This window comes from Epinephelus moara, chromosome 8, assembly GCF_006386435.1.
Source record: "Epinephelus moara isolate mb chromosome 8, YSFRI_EMoa_1.0, whole genome shotgun sequence".
Classification (NCBI taxonomy): domain Eukaryota; kingdom Metazoa; phylum Chordata; class Actinopteri; order Perciformes; family Serranidae; genus Epinephelus; species Epinephelus moara.
Window position 1 is genome coordinate 6,236,407 of NC_065513.1, and position 22,238 is coordinate 6,258,644.

At 41.2% G+C, this 22,238-nt stretch overlaps 2 protein-coding genes across 4 annotated transcripts in view; both read left to right on the forward strand.

The window, feature by feature from the left end:
• The window catches only part of ptar1 (protein prenyltransferase alpha subunit repeat containing 1), a 24,109-nt gene extending 12,455 nt beyond the window's left edge, over window positions 1-11,654 (forward strand). The window contains exons 6-7 of one of the 2 annotated variants that reach the window (XM_050049955.1): window positions 2,116-2,468; window positions 10,787-11,654. In XM_050049955.1, the coding sequence (XP_049905912.1) occupies window positions 2,116-2,468; window positions 10,787-10,790 (357 nt within the window). In that variant the 3' untranslated portion in view covers window positions 10,791-11,654. Of the gene's footprint in view, window positions 1-2,115; window positions 2,469-4,339; window positions 9,158-10,786 lie in introns of those variants that run through there. The other variant, XM_050049954.1, reaches the window with a different exon arrangement.
• Window positions 11,655-18,495: 6,841 nt separating this feature from the next.
• The window catches only part of apba1a (amyloid beta (A4) precursor protein-binding, family A, member 1a), an 82,297-nt gene continuing 78,554 nt past the window's right edge, over window positions 18,496-22,238 (forward strand). For both annotated transcript variants that reach the window (XM_050049933.1, XM_050049934.1), the window contains exon 1: window positions 18,496-18,625. The gene's annotated coding sequence lies outside the window, so the exon portion shown is untranslated. The remainder of the gene's footprint in view (window positions 18,626-22,238) is intronic.

Here is a 22,238-nt window from a genome sequence, read left to right on the forward strand (position 1 = left end):
GACGAGGTGAATATTTATTTAGGAATCTAAACCATGTTACGATATTGTAGCGACCCTGCAGTAAATGTTCTGTTATAATGTCAATGTTCTGTGTGAGTTAATGGCATGTTTGGGATTGAATGAGTATAGGAAGGGAGCGGGGGGGTGAGTGTGACGGGAATGAGGGCTGTGTGAGTGCGGGTGCTGGTGTGTGTATGAGCGAGCTGGAGGAGAGAGCAGTTGGGAGTGCACAGTTGGAGTTACAGCTAAGTTCTTGTTTGTTGGTTGTTTTGGCGTAGTTACAGCCAACAGTAACCTGTACTGTTCAGTAATAAACGGTGGTTTGCCGAATAACTGCGTCATCCTTTCAACACATCCTGGCGGATGCTACAGTTTGTTATAGCTTACCAGTGACATATAGGTTATCTGTGAGATATAACGTTATGTTAGGAGTGTTTTATCTCTAATTGTTTTGGTAACACGAGCAAACAGTAGCACAGTAATGCTAAAATAACACATTTTATGTGATAGTCACGGCACAGTGCGGCAAATATAGGTTGGTACGATTATAATATATGCGTTTCCAGAGTGTTCTTCCACAGGACACAGGGAGATGAGGAAGAGGGAGAGGGAGAGGAGGAAGACCAGGGAGAGGAAGGGGGCGAGGGGGTAGAGGCGGTGCAGGAACGGCCAGGCGAAGAGGTGTGTCTCGGCTACCCAGAGGGAAGAGGAGGAGGAGAGGGTGGCAGCCTTCGCAGCAGCGCGAGAGGAATCAACAGATTAGGCTGTAGGCTAGGCTAACCATTTAGCTGTAGCTCTGGGATAACGTTAGCCAAGGCTTACGTTAGCATGTAAACGTAGCCGTCACTCGAACTTAGACAAGAGGGAAAAGTAGTTGCAAACATGAAGCCAAAATGATTTTAAAATATCAGATTGAATTACCTGTCCAGCAGAAAGCAGGCAACCTCTGCATCCCTTGTGAAATCCTTCTCCTTCAGGAGCTCTTTCCACCTGGAATAAGCAACACCGATATTCACTCGCGTTTTGTCCCGTCCTCGCTTATCTGATCTTTTTCTTTTATTTGGTGGCGTGGTTTGCCTCTTACGGGGCAAAACATATGTGTGGTCCTCCATTTAAAGTGCGACAGAATCATAAAAGTACAAAGCAGGTTCACGCAGAAGTGCCCCGGATTGATCTTCACCTTCTCTGTCTCCAGTGACAGCAAGTTCTAGGTAAACGCCAAAGGCGAAGCGTGTATATCCCTTTCGGGCACTGTATTCAAATATGGCGACACAAGAAGGCAGCCTCCAGCATACCACGCCCTGCCTGTGTATATATCTGTGTATATATAGAGAAATCATTCTAAGCCTATGAGAAAGCTTTCACATTTGTATGTGAATTGCATTACACTTTAGTAAATATATATTCATGAAAGCAATAGTTGATATTTGCTAATAAACAACCACTGTTGTAAACGTGCGACCGTGTAGAGACAGAAATGACATGCTGTTGTGTAAATAAGATAGATAACATGAGGCTGATTAGTTTGTTTAATAAAAACACAAGGTACAGGGCGGGACGCCCCCCTAATATAATGGATGGGGAAACACTAGACATGTTTCAAGCAGCGTTTGCAGACAGTGAAATTTCTGTTAACTTTTTTAACTCCCTTGTCGTTTTATTTAACAGCGAAACCGAAATGATCCCACACCGGAGATTTGTATGGAGCAGGTGCTTCTTCAAACGTCTGTCTCTCAACTCCTCCGCTTGCCTTTGCCATGGCTCTCTTTGTTTGTTTTTTCCGCTTCCTTTCTGTGTGAGACGAGTGTCACTTTCCCCGGCTCCAGTTAAAACAGTGTGAGGGGGTGAGTGGGTGGAGCCACAATAGTGATTGGACATTAACTCCCGGGGATTGCTTTTGTGGAGCTTGAGCTGTTGAGAGGTGAAGATAAAAGTCATGATGCAGTCCTGAAATCTGCCAGCTTATTTTGCGCAACAATGACTCAGAGTGTAATCACAGTGACATCTTGATTAAGATCACGTGATGGCTGAATTGAAAACATGACAATCTCCCAAATATGTGTTGGATTTTCTTAATATTACACACCTGTGGCCCACCACCATGTTTCCTCACAGGTTTTCCATGATGAGCTGTCCTCTATGCGTCTGTGGGTGTCCATGCATGTGTCTGACCACAGTGGCTTCCACTACCGCCAGTTCCTGCTCAAGGAGCTGATCACTGAGCTCTCCCAGACTCCAGCTTCCATCACCAGTTCACCCCAGCACAGGTGCAGCACAGTCCCTAGCAGCAGTCCCCAGCATCACAGCCACAGCCAGGCTAATGGGGAGCTGTCAGGTGCAGAGGCAGCAGGTGAGGAGGAGAGGCAGCTCAACTACACTACAGTCCTTCAGCTCTTCCACCAGGAGATAGAGCTGTGCTCAGACTTGATCCAGTCTTTCCCCGGTCACGAGACACTCTGGAGTCACAGGTGAGATTACAGAGGTGAACACAACACAAGACATTTGTCATTTTGCAGCAGCTTATTATGAAACATATCAATTTATCAATAAATATTGATTCTGGTATTTAAACCGTTTCAATACTCATTCTCTACAGTATTGATATACCAGTACCAGCTGCGATTTCTCACTCTTATTGGTAGTGTTTTCTACAGTCATTCTACTGTTTTCTGCTACTAACCAAGAAAAGAAAATATGTTGTCATTTATCTTTTATGCCCTCAGTGTCAGTTTTTCCCCATGGCATTGCAAATGGTATCAAATATTGATATTTTTCAAGGTATTGTATCAAAGTTAGAAATTCCAGTATCATGACAACACTCCTAGGGAGTAGGGCGATATGGACAAAAAATGGTGAATGGTGATACATGATATATATCTCAGTATTTTCAATGAAATGGGCGACATGTTAATTTGCAAGTCAAAGTCACATTTGAGGTGTCACAAGCACTTTTATAAAAACAGACTGTGATCAAAATAAAATTCAAAGACAGAGATTTTTCCCTGTTTGAAAATATACAGCTGCACAACATGTACATGAAAAATTATATAAAATAAATAGCGAGGCTGTATGTTAATTTTTTGCACATAGCACTAGAGAGGTTTTAAGGTTTGCAGTGGGCACCTGGTGGTGTAGTGGGTAGAGCAGGCGTCCCATACATGAACGCAGTGTCCCCGCCGCAGCAGTAGCAGGCTCAATTCTCCCTCTCTCCGCCCCTCACACCCAGACTGTCCTATCAAATAAATGAAAAAAAGCCAAATAAGTAAATAAATTAAATAAAGGTTTGCAGCACAGGCCACCAAACTATAACTGAGCATGAAAATATCAAGTAGGCCTAAATCCATTGGAGTTGGGAACAATTAAAAATCTTTGTGAGGGGAGTTAAAAAGTCGTTTTCCATGGCCTTTTGAATGGATCTAGTGCTGGAACGTGATTTAAATATTTTGATTTATAAAGGATTTTAATCTTATTTATGCTCATAGCATCAACAGAGAGACCAAGGGAGGGAATGAGTGAGAGACACTTTGTCCGTGTTATATACGTCTTGTATATGACATGTCTGTGTTGTTGCTAGGGGTCTGCCATATCATATTGTTCATGATAGTACCGGTAGACGTTTTAATATGATTTGAAAATTTCACATCAAGATACACGCAATATTTTGAGTTGTTGACATACTGAGGTCATACTGTTACTCACAGCAACGACAAGCATGGCTGAAAGTGAAAGTATGACCAACTTTGCAGTGGTTTCAAAAAGAGGAGCAGCTTCAGTAGTGTGGAATAAACTGTGGTGTCCTGAATGTTTTATGAACAGCCCCAGACTTCTCAGAATCATTTAGCGACTTACAGCTCAGAGGGAACTCACTCAGCAGCTCCTCTGGCAGCAGCACAGCGTCTCTCCCTCTCTTCTCTTGCCATGTGAACATGGGATTTGCTTTTGTCATAAACCTTTGGTAATGTAAACCTACATGACGCTCGCAGCTCGACAAAAAACTACAATTTGTCTACAATCTACAAACTACAATGTGTGTATCTTAGTGTTGCTGGTGAACATGGGAATGTGTGAGTGGGGCAGAGCTGTGTGAGAGAGGAGAGATGCACACTGGCTTGGTTTTTTGGAAGAACAGCATTACCTAACGCAACTTGACTCTATATTGATATTGATAGTTGTTACATCGCACAGCCCCACTAGGGAGTTTAGCCTGGTCCATGAAAAAACAGGTCAAACAATTGCAGTATGTGGAAAATGTGCCCACATATTACACTTTTGGTCATATGGTGTATAGGTACAGTATATTTTAATAGTAAGATGTTGGATGTGTTTCCACTCCTTCCAGGCGGCATGTCTTCTACTTGTGGCACCACTGGAGGAGGGAACACCAGCACCACTGCAGCAGCAACGGAGGCAGCAATTCGGTCCACCTTAACAACAGTGACCCAGTCCTGCCAAACATCGCTGTTCAAAGCTGTACAGGCAGGGGGGAGAGTGTGAACGGACAGAGGCATGCTACTGAAGCTATGGAAGTAGATGGGGCGGCCTTGCCAGACCCACGTGACAGCAAGCGACTTAAGAGAGGAGTCCTGCTGCCCAGCCCCCCCGCCCTGCCCTCTGAGCACAGCTTCGTGAGCGGTATCCTGGACAGCTGCTCTAGCCCCGAGCAGAGACGTTTTGCCCTGGCATACAAGAAGTGGTTAGACACTGTCATTGGTCAGCAGCCTTGAGAGAGGGAGAGGAACAGTAAGCCCCATCAATCTTTCTCAACATTGAAGTTGCCTTTAGACACAGATTTAGGATCAGCTTACCTACCTGTAGTGCTGACTTTAACTAATAGTGCTTCAGATGCAGTGATGACTTTAGAAAGCAGTCATGGTTCAGCGTGGTAACCATCCTGTTCTCCTGGCAGTGAGTAGAGAGGACGGGGTTTTAGAGTCAGGACATTTTGACGACACCCAGTGTGTTCTTCGTCAGAAACATCTGGATTCTCTTGAGCTTCATCTGAGCCAGTACCCCTTCAGAATGGAAATCTGCACACATATAAAGCCTGTAGGCTCACTATGTGTCTGTTGGTAGATTCTGCTCTTGTTTCAGGTGTCTCAATGCCTCAGGTCAAATTGCCACTGCTTTTTTTTAATGCCATTTTGGCATTCTTCAGCACATCTTCATTTCTGATCAAATATTTCAACAAAGAAACTAAATGAAGCCGCCACAGGAGGAAGAACAATGTCTTTGCAGAGGTGAGTCTGACTCACCAGAAATCACAGGTTTTATTACAAAATGGCCAGTATTGTATACATAAACAAGACATTTGATAATAATATGAAATAAATAGTTGCGTGAATAAATATAGTAGAATATATAAATGACCCAATAAATGGTGACGTAATAAATTATCAAAACTCAGTTAATTATCATGAAGTGTTATGTCATAATTCTTATTTGAACAATAAAAGTTTTATTCAGTTCATTTTTTATTTCAAATTTCCTGTCATTTCAAAAGTCTATTTTCATAAGTGATATCAGTCCCTCTAGGATGTTTGCAATGTTGTGATCACAACAATTGGCGCAAATTCAGCCAGTCCCCATGCATTATACACAACCTTGCAATTTTGCCCAGTCACTGCAACTTTACTGCAAATTTGACTGTTTAAACCAGATAAAATATAATTTCACTCTGAAGCTGCATGGAGCTAATCGATTCGCTCAACCCCTCTCTGTTTATCATGAGACTGCTGCTGCAGGACCGGAGCTCTGTGCCTGGGACAGAGTCACACACACACACACACACACTGACAGGGCTAATTGTTAGCGTATCATGGCTAACATTACCCTTCAGTTAACAAGTTTAATAACAGAACTGAACTGTCTCGGTGTCAGTGTGAGATTAACGGCTCGGTGTCAGATGTTAATAGCTACTGCGGGTTTTCTGCCCAATTGGCAGAATATGACAAGCAGAGATGACTGTCATTGTGCTGTATTAGCACATCACAGTGTCAGTCCATTAGCGCTGTGTCGAACGGCAGAAATCTGTTACAGTCGGCGACCCCGCACCATCATAAATAGATTCTAATTCTGTGGGAAACAGTGAATGCTCATAATAATAAGCTCAGAATCTGTGACAGCATCACAACTATTTTTGCAATTTTTATTTGGCCCTTTAATTTCAGTGCAAATAAACACCTGAAAACATTGCAATTGTTGCAATGCATCACAATTTTTTTTTTTTTTTTTTACAAAAAGCTGCCATAAAGTCAGACCTTTCAGGCCACAGCAATCCCAAAAACAGCCAGAGAAATCCTGGAGGGACTCTGATATGCTGAAAGCTGAGTGGGCGGGGAGTTGCGACAACAATAATGTCATGAAAAGTGCCATTATTGAATAAAAATACATTTAAAAGTGGCATTTTCAGCTTTAATGTAGGACAAATTATTTTCAGTACAAATTGTTACTATACAAGTGAGAAATATCATGATCAATAATGATGATATTATAATTATTATTATTATTATTATTATTATTTTCGTTTTGTTTTTTTGGGGGGGGTTTTTTTGGTCCTTTTGGAGTTAGAGGTCTAGTGTGTAGGATTTAGTGGCATCTAGTGGTGAGGTTGCAGATTGTAACCAACTGAAACGTCTCGTGTGGTAAGCGTCTAGGAGAACTATGGTGGCCAAGGCGAAAAAGAGAAGTCACAGCGTCATATTGCGTCATATCATAGGGGTACAACACATGAGCAGTAAAGGCTGGTCTGCACTTACTGAAAGGCTCAATAGCTGGCACTGTCATATAATATGGCATTGGCCTTAGGTCGGAATATATTTTATACGAAAAGTTAAGATACGGGTGAGAATTACAATTCTGCAATCACTAAAAAGTCATCCAGCCTAGTGTTCCCTAAGAACTTCTGTCAGGCCAAGCACACCAAAGGAGGCCAATGACTCATCTATGCTCAACATAAGATATGGAAACTGATGCAGCCTTCTGTTTGTACTTTGCGTTCATTTTGTCCGAGTGCACATTTTCTGAAAGCTTACGAATTGGATGAAATGAAGCAGTACCACTGGAGGTCTTGGATTCAGTTGGTGTAGTTCAGAAGATGATAAAGATACACACAGCACATTTTAAAGTAACCAAAATACAGCGATAAGTGATTATACACCAATGAAAACACAGTTATGAATATTATACAATTTTTTTCTGATAGATCCTAAATCCTACACACTGGACCTTTAATTAAACCTTTTTAGAACAGAATAGAATGACACTGGCTTTGATTAAATGTCTTTCTGATACAATTGGAATCCTTTTTTTCTAGCTGGACATTCACTCCTTTTTAAATGAATGTGTTGAAATTCACTCAGCTCTCACTTGTTGCAGTGGCAGGTTTAAGCACAGCCAAGCTCTTTTTTTTCTTTGAAGTTCCTTAGATTTCCATTCTGAAGGCAGTAACATTTATTAACCATGTAATTTTCTCTTTGTCTGTTCTTTTGTCGGTCCTTGGTTGCTGCTCTGCGGTCGATTTTACTGGTGAATATTGTCACTAAGTCCTACCTATGTAGCTAAAGTTACAGTAGCTTGCATCAGAGAGCCAAAAAGCTAGTCATTAGCTGAACAACAGCTTATGTTTGCTTTGTGAAAAGCCATGGTTAACTTGCAAGTCTTACCTTCTGCCAACCTGAAGCACTAAATCTACAAGCAGAGAAACGTTAGCTTTACCAGTTTAGCGGTACGGATGTTCGACTTTGAAGGAAAGAGTGCTAGGGAAGTGAGTCTCCCGGACATTCACTGGTGCTACATGCTGCCGTTTCTACAACTACTTCATCTGTTACAGGTGTGTAGTGTGCAACAGGTGAAAACTGAACAGCACTTTGGACTATTTGATGATAATAGGCAATCATTGTTTTGTGGGGGTATTATTGCTAAACTATTTTTTAAATATTGTCTGTTATTTTGCACCAGGCTAGTTAACAGTAGTCCTAGCTGCTTTATGTCACTACCTTATACAAAAATAGAGGTAACATGGAAAAGGTCAAAGACTTCATTTTCTCTTTGTGTTGAGGAATAATTTCTAGCACTCCTTTAAAAGTTGTAACATGCTGTATCTGCACAGTCCATCCCTTCAGTAATATAGAGGATGAAAATGATAGCTCCTCCCATCACATTGTATCATCTGTATTGATAAGGGAAGAATAGTATTCTTGAATTTAAAACTAATAAATCTGAAGTTACCCTGTATTCCAGATAGTTGTGTAGAAAACATAATGGACTGCAGTTCGAATAGGATATATTGTTTTGTCTCCCAAGGATGCTCTGGGTCATTGTTACTAGTTGTTTAGCTTTGTCAGGACAGCATCAGCACACAAGTGAACAAATAAGTAAAGTTAGATGGATGATGTTGTTCCATCAGTGTAGCCATGGACACATTAGCATTCACTATATGTACTATGTGGTCAAATCTAAATGTGGCAGGAGCATCGGCATCCCAGGGGGCCCTTGATGCAGTTTGGGTCCCAGCACATCTGTATATAGAGGTTTTAGTGGATTGCCTACATTGGCTCATTCTTGAAGACAAAACAGCGGCTTTGTGGAGAAAAAAAACACTGCATTTGGTTTCAGTGGCCACTGTGCACAGGCTGGCTAGCCAAAATCGCCTACAGTCCCCATCACACTGTCTCCATGTGCTTCCATGTAACCCTTACCACGTTGTACTTAGCTTCTTTTAGAAACTACAATGTAAGAGTTATGAAGTAAGATGCTTTATCACCTCAAATCACTGTGTACATGATCATAGATAATCTTGAAACTAGTCTTTTTGAGCCATGTATTCTTTAGGTTTGTTCATCGAGAACGGGTGCATATCAGAACTGTATGGTGGGGGGATTTTAACAACCTTGCAGACCTAGAACACAAACTTTGAATACAAGACTATCTATGCAGAAATGTTTTTTTAAAGGTTCAACAAGCTTTTAAAAAGAATAATGTAGCTTCTGTTTTTCTAATTTATTCTTCAGTTTACTTCAGTGGAGGGTATGTCCTTCATGAATAATCCCTAGCATCTCATTAATTTTCTATTTATTTATAGAGTTAAAGTCTTTTGTCTTCACTTTAAGTGTTTTGTCATCTGCTTACCGAGAAATAAAGCTCATCTGGGATAAAGGTTTCTTACCTGCTGTCTTTTTCCTTCTTTTGAGTCTGAGGCTTGTGTGTGCTTCTATGTATGGCTGCATGCATAACTTGATTAAGTACTGTGCTGATGCGCATCGCCAGGTTCATACTAGATATGGAAGTGCAGCTAATGCAATGCAGTTGGAATGGTTTAATCTGCATTCACACCCAAGTCAAATGACTCTGCAGTAGTCATGGGTATTTAACCCCGTAACCGGCAAGATGCAATGACATTCCGTCACAAAACACCACCCGTCTTCGCCCAAGCAGCACTCAAACAAATTAGTCTGCATGGAGTTTGAAACAGAGATCAAGTAGGTAAAAGTTAAAAACAAGTAACCACTTTGCTCCAAGCTACTGTCTGCTGTCTACTGTTAACCTGTTCTCTGGCCTGTCTGTGACATCAATGTGACACACCAAAAAAAGAAAGAAAGAAAAAACACAGACACACACATGGAAAGGCATGCTTGTCTGCTGCAGAGCCGTGTACACGTATGTATAGGCTTTTTTAGGCCATTTAAATCTACTCTTTGCGGGATCCTGGCACTGACATCATCCGTTTATCCACATGTACCTTATATGCTGAGAATTACCCATACTGAGAAATGTGCCTCTTTGAATGTGATATTGTTGATGTAGGTTCTGTCTAATATTCTAACACATCATCTGTGTAAAGAGATATTATATGCTCTGCTTTGTTTATTACAATTCCTTCTATACCATTAGATAAGTCTGATACATTTATTACCAACTTCATCAATGTGCTATAGCAGCTGCAAATTCATCTGAGCAGTAAAATCAATATGTTGAAATGAGATTAGATGATTTTAAGACATCAAACAGTTGACATATTAACTGGATTTGTCCAGTTCTATGTACTGTAAGTTCATGGACTGTATATAAAGATGGGCGACATGACAGTCCCTGAAAAGTGAAAAGTTAGGAGTTAATAAACTAATCTCTATCTCCAAACACATTTTCAGTTCAATCAGGTGTGCTCTTCATTGGTTGGAACAAAACCTGCAGCCAGTATGGCCCTTTATACAACAGTCTGGACTAAGTCTGGCAAAGGGAATCTTTGTGCACCTTGTCTTAATATTATCACGCTGCTTTCCACAATATCTTTGACTAAGATGATGTCAATCAACAAGTTGCCATATTTTAGATGTCAAGTTATACTAGCCAATTGTTTTGCAGTTCAAAATTTTATCAGTGTTGGATTTAATCATTGAAAACATATCCTGGTATGAGTCACGACAAATGTCCCCAGATATTTGAAATGTCTTAACATACTATGTTCTTAGACATAAGAATTTAAATATAGTTGGAAATCCCAAGTGTATTCAAAACAATTCTCATTTGATTTCCAACATTCATACAACATTAATCAGTGCCTCCAGAATTTGTGGGCTTCTGCAGCTCTACGGTGAAATTTTATTTTACCAGTTTATAGTTTATTTACATTAAAGTTGTGGTGATTGGACAGAGTTGCAAAGTCACGCAAAATGCACTGGGGTTGGCTGAATTTGCATTAATTGTTGCAAATGCAACATTGCAACATCCTGGAGGGACTGATTAATTGTAACATATTACAAGTAACGTGCTTTTCTTAATCTAAATGCAGGTGATGTGATTTTAGGAAGTTCCTCTTTAGTGAGACGAGGAGAGGGATTCATGGCATTCACTGAGTAGGATGGAAAGTGGAGAGTGGACAACTTCCTGCACAAAGCCATGAATGGATATGCAGAACATTGGAGCTTTGTGGATAAGCTGTGGCTTTCGTCTCACGGACAAGCTACTGTGGAGCGTGGGTTCCCAATAAAAAAGGAAATGGAGATGTACAGCATGGAGGAGGATACTCTCACAGAGACTAATCAGCTACTACATGAGGGTGTTTGGTGAAGGTGCCACTAACTAAAGAGCTGCTAAATGTGTGTGCAACTGCATGTAGCTGCTATAGAATCCACTTGGAAGATGAGAGGAAGTAAAGTGGAAAACAGAGCAGAATGTCAAGAGGAAAAGGGATGAAGATGAGCTTGAAGAGCGGTACAAGAAAAGAAGCCTCATTGTAAATGTATGTAAAACTCCAGAAAAGGACACAGGCAGCCTGAGAATATAACAGGGACCAAGATGGCAGAACACATTACTAAAATCCAACTCCATGAAAAAAAGATGCACAAGAGGGGGTGATGGTGGACCCAGACAAGGAAACTGAAAAGAGTGCAGCAGAGATATGCCTTATGTCCCGAAGAGAGTTTGTGTTGGTGTTGTCTGGATGTTAGAACAGCTTTGGTGTTGACTTCTCTGTTCATTTATTTCTCTTGTTGTAAGAGTTGTGTGATCCGCTCCTTACATTTGTGTTGTTTTTCAAATAAGTCATGTACATTCTTTTTTTCTTTTTTTTTAAATTAAGCCCTTTGATATGCTTGAACTGTTCTCTGCCTGGTGAATCTTTTGATTTGACAGTATTCTCAACACTGAAATAAATAAAGGCAAAGGACTCAGTAAATTATCTTTCTTTTCTGCCAATCGCTATAACCTTACCCAATATTTATTGAGGTCTTTAAAAGGCAGGGTAGGATTTGAAGCAACATTTAACCAGAAACAGCCCTGAAATCACCATCACCAAACTCCATTTAAATAATCTGTAATTTCAGTGTGTACAGAGCCAACATATTTTCACATCTAACTGGGTGATTTAAGGGTTTATTTCAACCAAACCATAGTTGGTGATTGTTGGAACAGTGGAAAGATGAACCAAGATGGCTTTTTGAGTTTAATTGGTTGTTGTTGTTGTGGACAATGATAAAAAATTACTGTTTATTTAAATGGAGTCTGGTGGGTTTGACAGTGGCGATTTTTAGGTTGTTTCTGCTTAAACAAAAAGGAGCGTTTAATCTTTAACAGAAAGGTCCATCTCTGTAGCAATCCTTTCCATAATGTTGTCAGACACTAAGAATCAAATCACAATCTGAGCCTGTCAGTGATAAATACTTTTAGTGGATGTAAACTGATGATACACAGTTGCCCCAAGAGATACCATTGAGATTACATTGAGGCCAGACAGTTCAGTGCTGGTTTCATCAGACCAAAGAATCTTTCTCACAGTCTGCAAATCCTTTAGAGGCTTTCCTGTGTCTGTCACTGAGGAGAGGCTTCTGTCTGGCTACTCTGCCATAAAACTCAAATCAGTGGTGTTGCAGTGAGGTTTGTCCCTCTGGAACTTTGTCTCAACTCCACACAAGATCTCTGGAGCTCAGTCAAAGTTACCATCTGGTTCTTGGTCACCTCTCTTACCAAAGCCCTTCTCTGATTGCTCAGTATGGCCAGGCAACCACATCTAGAGTCCTGATTGTTCCAAACCTTTTACATTTAGGATTATGGAGGCCACTGGGTTCTTGGGAACATTCAATACAGCAGAGATGTTTTTGTAGCCTTCCCCAGATCTGTGCTTTGACATTATCTGGTCTTGTGCTCAGAATATGTGGTGTATTGTCCCATATATTCTATAGATAAATATCTACAGACAAAGCAAAACAGTTGAATCTCAACTGATACGCTGTTGAAATGTTACATAATACTCCATAAAATATCTGTGGGCAGACTCTCCAAATAAAGTGTTACAGAAGACCATATATAGACATCCATTTTCAACGGCTTATCTTAGGTCAGGTCGCAGGGGCAGCAGGTCTGAGCAGAGTATTCCAGATGCCCCATCTCCCCACGATGCTTTCTAGCTCCTCCTTGGGGACCCATAGGCCTTCCCAGGCCAGACAAGATATATAATCCCTCCAGCATGTTCTGGGTCTACCCTGGGGCCTCCCACCAGCTGGATGTGCCTGGAACACCTCTAATGGGAGGCGCCCAGGAGGCATCCTGATCAGAGGCCAGAACCACCTCAACTGATCCCTTTCGACACGAAGGAGCAGCGGCTCTACTCTGAGCTCTCTCCCCTATCTCTAAAGCCGAGCCCAGCCACGCTCATTTGATGAATTCTAAATCATGAGTTTCAAATCATGTATAATCAATTAAACTTATCAAAGGTGGACTCCATTCAAGCTGTAGAAACATCTTAAAGATGATCAAGAGAAATGTAAGACACCTGAGCTAAATTTTAAGTGTCATAGCAGAGGGTCTAAACAGAGGTGGCATTTTGATTTTAAGGGTGGGGTGGGACGCTGTTAGTAGAGGCACAATTCCTTAAAAGGGCTTTAGTTTTTCAGATACCACCTTGTATTTTCACAAGTTTAACATGTCCTCTTCATAAAGTGGGTGGCTGTGACAAAATACAACAAACGGTGATAAAAAGTGAAGGAAAACAGTATTCTGATTTCTGCCCTACATCTCAAAGCAATATGATTATCAACCTATGTATTTATCATAAGACCAGAGCCTGATGCTTTTAAATACAAAGTTGTCATAGACAGGAATTTCACAGACACCTTTTAGAGAAAGATACTTTTTTCTCTCGAGGTAATATCTGATGATGGTATGTTGGCACAGTTCAGGCTATCACATTGATTAAGAAACTGCACAAAAACTAATGGCTTAAGGTGGTGCAAAAGTGTATAATGTGTGAGGAGTAAAATGCATTTGTTTATTTCTTTTTTATGTTAATATATATAACAAAATATGCAAAAATAAACTTTTTGATATCTTTTACACTTTTGGAGATAGATAAAAAATCAAATTAAACTCCATTAGCCCCCATGGAGCTCAGGATTTCAAAATGCATGTCTTTTTCAAAATTTTAGACCAGGCACTCCAAGCTCCACTATACCGTAATAGATGGTGTTACCCCTTTTATAGATTTTACACAGATTTCTGAAATGCTTTTCAGTTTATAAGTATTATCATTTCCATTCTCTCCATTTATTCTCTAAGTAATTTACTACAACTTATAAGATACAAACACCATTCCAACTTCCATACCTTTAAAATTAGGGTGTCTAAACTAAAGTGGGGCCCAATTAGATAATGTGAAAATGCCCGGAGGCCAGCTATTTCTCACAATGTTTAGGTTATAAGAAAAACAAATAAACAAACAAAAAAACAATTCACACACAAATGAGGCAATAGCAGCTGTTTCATCATTCAGTGAAAAATTATGAAATTTTCCACTGCTCCTGAAAGCTGAGGCCAAGTATGCTACCTAGCAGGGTATACCATTTCTTTGCTGTCTGTTTATAAAAACACAGAAGTTTCGCTTGCTTAGTTCCTACTTGGTGCGTGTCTACATCCTGTATGATAGTCCTGCCATTATAAAGTGACCATAAACAATGAAAAATGACCTTGGTTTATTAACCAATATTGTGTGGTGGGCCACATAAATTATATTGTAAAAGGCAAACCGCAGGCCATTTAAAAAATGGTCAGCAGGCCACGATTGACCCCGGGGCCGGACTTTAGAATTACACACACTAGTTCATGCAGTTTCTTTTGTTTTTCTTTTTAATATAATGTAAGTTTTCAGACTGAACAGGGGTCTACAGCCTGGTACGCGGGGCGGTTCGGTTCAGGTCAGTTCGATACACATTTTTTCTGTTTCCACTGTGAAAGGTTGTGGATGGTACTAATGGAACTGTTCTGTACCGTCCCCATTTTTGGTCACCCCTCTGTTGGGGTACCTAGCACACAGATCTAGTACTATAAGGTGCAGCTAGAAACACTGCAGTCAGTTGAATGGTCAGTAGCAGACGGTCACTCTTGCTGAGGGCTGAGTTGTGGCTGGTTTTGAGGCTTATGTTACCACTGTTCATACTGTGACAAGTTTTACATATATTAGTAAACTATAGTAAATTATAACAATAAAATAAAAGGATGTTTTGCTGCCTCCAGCAGCAGCTGCAGTCTGAGAAACAAATAACTTAATTCACTGGGTCAACTGCTGCCAACTTTAAAGGCTGAACATTTACTTGTAATGTTATTCAATGCATTTGTTGATGAGTTGATGATATGAATCCATCAGCACACCTTAAAATTCAACATGACAACTTTGACCTTTCCATTAGTTTTTAATGTCTCTAGGCCCGTTTCCACCGCAGGAACTTTGGGGTAATTTTATGGGGCTGGGGCCGTTGGTGCGTGTCTCCACCGCAGGAACCACCCCCGAAGGACAGAGTACCGGAACTTTTACAGGGGCTAAACAAGTCCCTGCCTCGGAGTAGGTACTCAGAACGGCCCTGAAAAACTCCTGGCTGGGGCTTGGGGGTTACTTGGTGCTGACTGGATATACTCAAGGCGGGATGTGACGTTTTGTAATTAATAACATGGTTATCGTAGATTAGCTGGGCTAACCGTTAGCTGTTAGTGGTGTCTGTAATAACTCAATAAACGGTCCGTGAAAAAAATATTTTTTCCAGCGGATATCTTAATTACAACATGATTGAGCTAGCAAAGCAGTTTTGTGTTGCTATGTGTGGTATTTATTCAGTTTTGGGAAATCACGATGTCTAGAAAGCATCAGTGGCTGCAGCTGACAGGGACAGCTAACAGCAGCAGCAAAGCTAACATCAGGACGTCATCTGTTAAAAGCCTCCCGTTGTCAGATACGACATGAAACTACTCCAGTTAGCTCAATCATGTTGTAACTGAGACATCCGCTGGAAAAAAATATTTTTTTCACGGACCGTGACCGGAGTTATTACAGACACCGCTAACGGCTAACGGCGTCCCTATGCCCCTACGTCGCCCCGGTCAAAATGGTTGCGCAACGATTATGTCACATACAGAGCCCAGTAACTTTACAGGAACCTTCCTCCTACTCCGCTCTCTCAGTGGAGACACGGCGGTTGAGAGGGCTGAGCGAGAGGACGTTCCTGTAGTAGTTCCTGCCCCCCAAATAGTACCAGGAACTTCTTCAGTGGAAACGGGCCTTCTCTTGGATGATGTACATTTTTAGTAATGAGTGAATCCTCAAGCGTTTCAAAATATATATTAATTTTGACAGGATTATTTTAACTACATATTCTAATCCTCACTCAGAAAAAGTGTCACAGAGCGTTGTTCCTGTGGGCCACAGCAACACTAAACCCCTGAGCTTGCCTGAGAAGGACAAATTGCACAAACCCGCCATTTATGAATATCCCATTAAGAGAGACTCTCACTGACGGCCTGTTCTATTTTGTTCTGAAAATGTCAGCGTGCAACCTTGTTCTGTGGATGGTAAATGAGGTGCAGACTTCCATCTGTGTCAGAGGAAATACAGTGAGTGCTGGATGGAGCAGTGAGTGACAACAACCCTGCCCACATTTAAGAGGACTGTTTGCAGTGGAAATGCTAGATGGACCTCGGGTCTAGGTACCGTGTCTGAAGGGTTACTTTTCAATCAATCAATCAATCAATCAATTTTATTTATAAAGCCCAATATCACAAATCACAATTTGCCTCACAGGGCTTTACAGCATACGACATCCCTCTGTCCTTATGACCCTTTTGGTTTCAAAGGTACCATACTGAGAGTGTTTGGTGGAAACGGGGCTTAACACTGCCTTCTGCAAAAGTGCAAGGGACATGTCCCACCCCAGTATCGGGCTTGTTACTCTAAAAATGTAACTCATTACTTGTTACTATCTTCAAAAGTAGTAATATCACATTACGTATTACTCTCTGCCAACAGTAATAAGTTACACTACTTGTTATATAACTTTTCCTTGACACCTCATAAAGTTGATGGTTAAATGTCAGGATATTCGCCAGTAAGTGTAGCTAAGGATAGATCGCTTGCAAATGTTTATATTTCTTTTACCTGGGGGTCTCTTCAGTTGTCTGTGACCAGTATTTTCCCAAGGATCTGCCTCAAAGATGGAGAGTCACTCCTGGAGCAACATTTCATCCACAACAAATACATACGCAAGCTTCATTACTTCTTGTAGCTACAGCTGCCCACAAGTAAAATCCAGTTTTGGTAGTTTAGCCAGTGTAGCGCTACAGCCGACCTCCATGGCCAAGGAGGGCTCACCTTTGGTGAGGTGTATTTCCTGGAACTTCACGTTGTTGTGCTGTCGGTCATAGTAGGTGTTTCAGACCTGTGATTTTAGGATGTGTTTTTCACAGTGGAAAGAGTTTTAGTATGACTACTTGCAGCAATAGTGTTCTTGTCATCTCTTCTCCCAACAAAATCAAAGTAATGAGAATAATTCCAGCTGCTAAGGTAAGCATTTCCTTCTTCCAAACTAGCTTGCTGCTTCGTGGTGTGCCTGCACACCGTGATGCTTAAAAAAATAAGTCTGCTAATGTGATTGTTGTATTTCAAATCAGTGGTGATGTAGTCTCGCTCACCAGACCTTTCTCAAGAAAAGAAAGGTCTGGCTGGGCCGACTCTCACTTTAAGATTGGAGAAAAAAACGCCCAGGCTGCTTGTATTTCTTTCAACCAATCACAATCGTTCTGGGCGGTGCCACAGCAACGGTGCGCTTGCAAAAATATTGCCAGGGGGAAACAGGTTTTGGTGTAACACGCCCACAAAAATATCACCTACAGGACACGAACCATGGCAGAAAAATGGCTACATCCCCACAAGATCAAACACCGCAAAAGTTAGTAAAGGACGTGTTGAAAACGGTTGAAAACTGCTACACAACCAGAGGTGGTAGGGCGGGACTTCAGCGGGTGGCTCGTTCCGTCCAATGAGAGGCTGATCTATGCAGTGAACTTCCGCCCACTCAGACTAGTGGTGATGTGATAACAAAAGTAAGTTGTAACTAGGCTATTTGTTTGGTTTTGGGGTAATGGTAATATTATTACTTATATTTTATTAATAATTAGTTACAAACTGAATAAAGACATATTATAACTGTAAGGTGATACTGCCCAACACTACCCACCCCACCACCTATAAATTACGGCCCTGGATCTGAGTACTTAAGTCAATGTGATATTTTTGTTTTTAGTTTCTGATAAATTTGAGAAAAAATATTTTTGCTTTGTCATTTTGGGATCTTGAGTGTAGATTGATGAGGGAAAGAAATGTAGGCTATTAAACGATTCTAGTATAAGGCTGCAACTCAACAACATGCGAAAAAAGTGGAGGAGAATCCTTTCAGAATGCTGTTTATATTTATTTTTCTCTCTGGTTTTACAGGATTATTTCATAATGTCTGGTTCATGCTATGTATTTTTATTTTTATTTTTTTAAATCACGTGGGTTTTCATATTTCTGAAGCTCCTCAATCCCGACATGAATTCAAAGTGCTGCAAACTGCTCTAGTGCACGTCTTCAACAGTCCAACAGTGGACAGGCTGTTTGTTGTGTCCTATGATGATGTGACGGTGGCGGTGGGAGGAGGGAGGGGCTGGGAGGCTGGCGAACACACTCACACACATTCACTCACTCACTCACACACACACACACACACACACGCACGCACGCACACAGACAGCAGCCGCTACAGGGAAGATGGAGGATGGTGTGGCAGCGGCGGAGCGGACCTCCAGCCTGCAGCAACATCGCTGCTGAAAGCAGGTGAGTTCTCCGGTGGTCGGGCTCAGATACCGCGGAGTGTTAGCCGACACCTCCAACACAACACGGTGACTCAGAGCAGCAGACAGCTCTGTAGCGGCTGTGCGGGGAGCTGTGGGGACGCTGTATTGTCGCCGCTCGGTTTGTTGACTGTTTGAGGAGTGGCTACAGGAAAAGATAACGGACCGTTTCAGAGGCCGTACCCGGATTCAGATGGATAGAAACCTAACAGTGTTTGTATGTACGAGGCTTTGTGCCGGGCTGAGGCGCGACCGGTTGACATGAGTGAAACGGCCCATAGAGGCCCTGTTGTTGGCAGGTGCAGAGTCCCAGCAGGGCTCACCACAACCCAGTCAACACTCTGGCCTGGTTGAGTCTCTTCTTGATGCTTCCTGGGTTATAATTCTGTCCAACCAGGACTCCAGCTTAGTTTCCATCACTTCATGTGATGCAGAGGCCAGAATCACATACATGTGTTGTGCAGAGCAGCCTGTCTGTGTGGCTGTGTTGTTGTTGACAGAGATGCTGCAGGTTAGTTACTGGTTGTGCAGTCTGTTTGGGCTGCAGCACCACCTGCAAGAGGAAAACCAGCTTCATCATGTCTTCAAAGCAAACACAAAAGTCCACATTCTGCTTTAAGTACAGCTGAAATCACATGTAGTCATCCCCTTTTTGTAGTCAAAAAATGCCAGTATATTTTTTAATGTATTGTTAACAGTTATTTATCATTAAAAGGAGGATAAAGGTCTTAATGAAATGTCAGAAATGCTCCTTTACCTCTCAGCAGCTGAAGGGGCGTGGCAATGTGTGTGTTTGATTGACAGCAGCTGGCAGGCTGAGTCCCAGTAGGGGATAGAAGAGCTTGCTTGTGCTGTAGTTTACAAACCATAGATGGACAGTGAGATTGGCATGGTGTTGGAGCATAGGACCACACCAGCATTTGAACAGACCGAGTAATATTTTTTGGTAAATTTACATACTAAATAGTCATCTAACCTGCAAACCAACATTAGCAGTAAGGGTGGGAATCATAAGTGACCCCACGATATGATATTATCACAATACTTAAGTCATGATACAATATTATTGCGATATTAAACATTTTGGTATGTATGTGAGTATTGTGATAACATATATTGGGATATATTGCAATTTCTTTCCTAATTTCAGCTGCAGACTATGTTCCCAAAGAAAAACTTTGTCAACATCTGTTTTATCTAATCAAAGAAAGTTGTCAGTCTGTTTATCTCACTGTGATCATTTTTATTGCAACAAAATCTATCTGAAAAAAGCATTTTTTGCAATATTAAAAATTTTTATAATAAAAAAATCGATTTATCGTCCGTGTTACTGTGTTGTATCGATTTTTTCCCCTAACCCTAATTTAGCAGTGAATTTTCCCTGGTGAATATTTATTTGGTTGCTGGAATAACAAGATAAGGCGCAGGACAAGACACATGTTCCTGTTTGTTACTAGTAATTTAAGATGAAGACTTTGGTGGAAGAGGTAATGTGGATTAGAGATGAGAAATTAAAATGAACGATCAGAATATGCCAAAATGCTTTTCTAATTTGCTCAATGAATGAATATTACATACATATCATTGCATATCAGATACTGGCCATTAATCCAATATTGTGCATCCACAATGTGGGCTGTTGTTCAGTCTGTGGCTCTTGTGTTGCAAGTTGCTGTATGACTTTTAAGATAGTGTCCAGTTTAAATTAAGGTTCTCAGTCCTAACCCTAGAGATTAGGGACTCTCAGTTCTGGTCCTGCAGTAGGACCAGTTCAGCCTGCCTAGCTTTACCCTCTATCAGCTTGTTAATTGCATTCAACTGTCAGATGTGTGTCAGATTGGCCTCTGTAGCTCAGCACTGATGGGCCTTTTTCCACTGAAGGCATTTTGGAAAATTAATGATGACTGCTTTAATTTCAGGGTCCTGGTACTGTGCATGCTGACTCACTGTGGTATCATGGCTTACTGAGCCATCATTAATGTCATCACTAACACCTGTGCTTTTCTTACTTTGATGAGTCAAAATGTCTGCTGTCACAAATGACTATTCAGTGAACACTGGACACCTTGACTGTCAACCTGACACAACGTATAAACTACATTTCAATCAGGAGAGACACGTTTTTATGGTAAAAGAATATTTATTAACGTGAACGAATGAATAAGAATGTGAAAAGTCTTTGGCGATTAGACCCCGTAGAGATGGTTTGATTTAAAGAGGGTGATGAATCCATAGTCGAATAGGGAACCCCCCTAGGGTCTAGACGCTGGTGGTGGTGGTGGTAGAGGTGGTGAAGATGAGATGAGAGGAAGATGGAGAAGTGCTGATGATCTGGATGAGTAGAGGAATGAGCCTTTGAGAGCTTGTCCTGGACTCTGGATACGATGGCTGGAGGTGACCAGGGTGGAGGAGGGTGCAAAGATTCTACCTAAAATGATGGCTGACATCAGCAGAAGAGAGAGCAGATTTAAAATTTTGCAGTGGCATCCTGATTGGCTGAGAGATCGTGGCAAAGTGTGATTGGATAACTAGAAGAGTGAACACCCATAGTCAGCTGATTAGAGGGAGTAGTGAGAGTGGGATGGAGAAAATGTGAAAGGGTGAGCATGAGAAAGGTCTTCCTGATTGAACTTACGCTGAGCTTTATCAACTACATATTGAAGGGATACTTTGCAGATTTTCAACCAGCTGTGTATCACAACAATGAAGGCAGTTTGTGTAAATGAGCTATGGTAAACTTCAGCCAGATCTCCCTGCTTATTTCTCAGCTCAAATCTGGTGTATGACACATTTTGCATCAACTGCCCGCCACCACAGACACAAAGAGGATAGAGGGGGACTGAGAGAGAGACCAGCCTTTCTCTCTCTTTCAAACTCAGACCAAATTCAGACCAATCTTTAAAACTAGGCAGTGCTGATCAAACATAAACCAAGATACTGTTACTTTATTGCCAATTTCTTGCCTAAAATGTCTTCAGAAACATATTTTAGTGCACTGTTTGGCTGTAATACGAGAGTTTATGAACAAGAAGCAGGCACCATACTGTTTTGAGTATTGTAAAAACTGAGGCTGGAAAAACTGACATCAAATGGTAAAAGCAGTGTGCAGTGCTGAACAAATATGGACAAGGATTCTGTTACTGTGTTGCCTATTTCTCGTCTAAAATAGTGATAATGTTTATTATCACCATTGTTTCCTGTGGAAAAATGCCCAAGCCCACAGTAGCCTACATCACCCATCGGCGGGAGTGTTTATTTGGCCCGATATGGTGCAGTGCGCTCTGGTAGTTGTAGGATTTGTACCTCTTGAGCAAAAGCAAATGCTGCAGCCCTATCCCTCTGTTTTCTCTGGTTATGTAGCACCAGTTTCAAAGTATTTGCACCTTTCTACTAGGGTTGTCACGATACTAAAATTTCAAACTCGATATCGATACCCAGGAAAATATTCAATACTTGATACCATTTTCGATACAGCAGCAAAAAATTAAGAGGCGTGTCATTTTTTAAATAAAGATCAGAACAGTAACATCAATGATAACAACAAAAAATCCCCCTAAAATAAATAACAACCAGAAACAAGATCTGTCCATACAAAT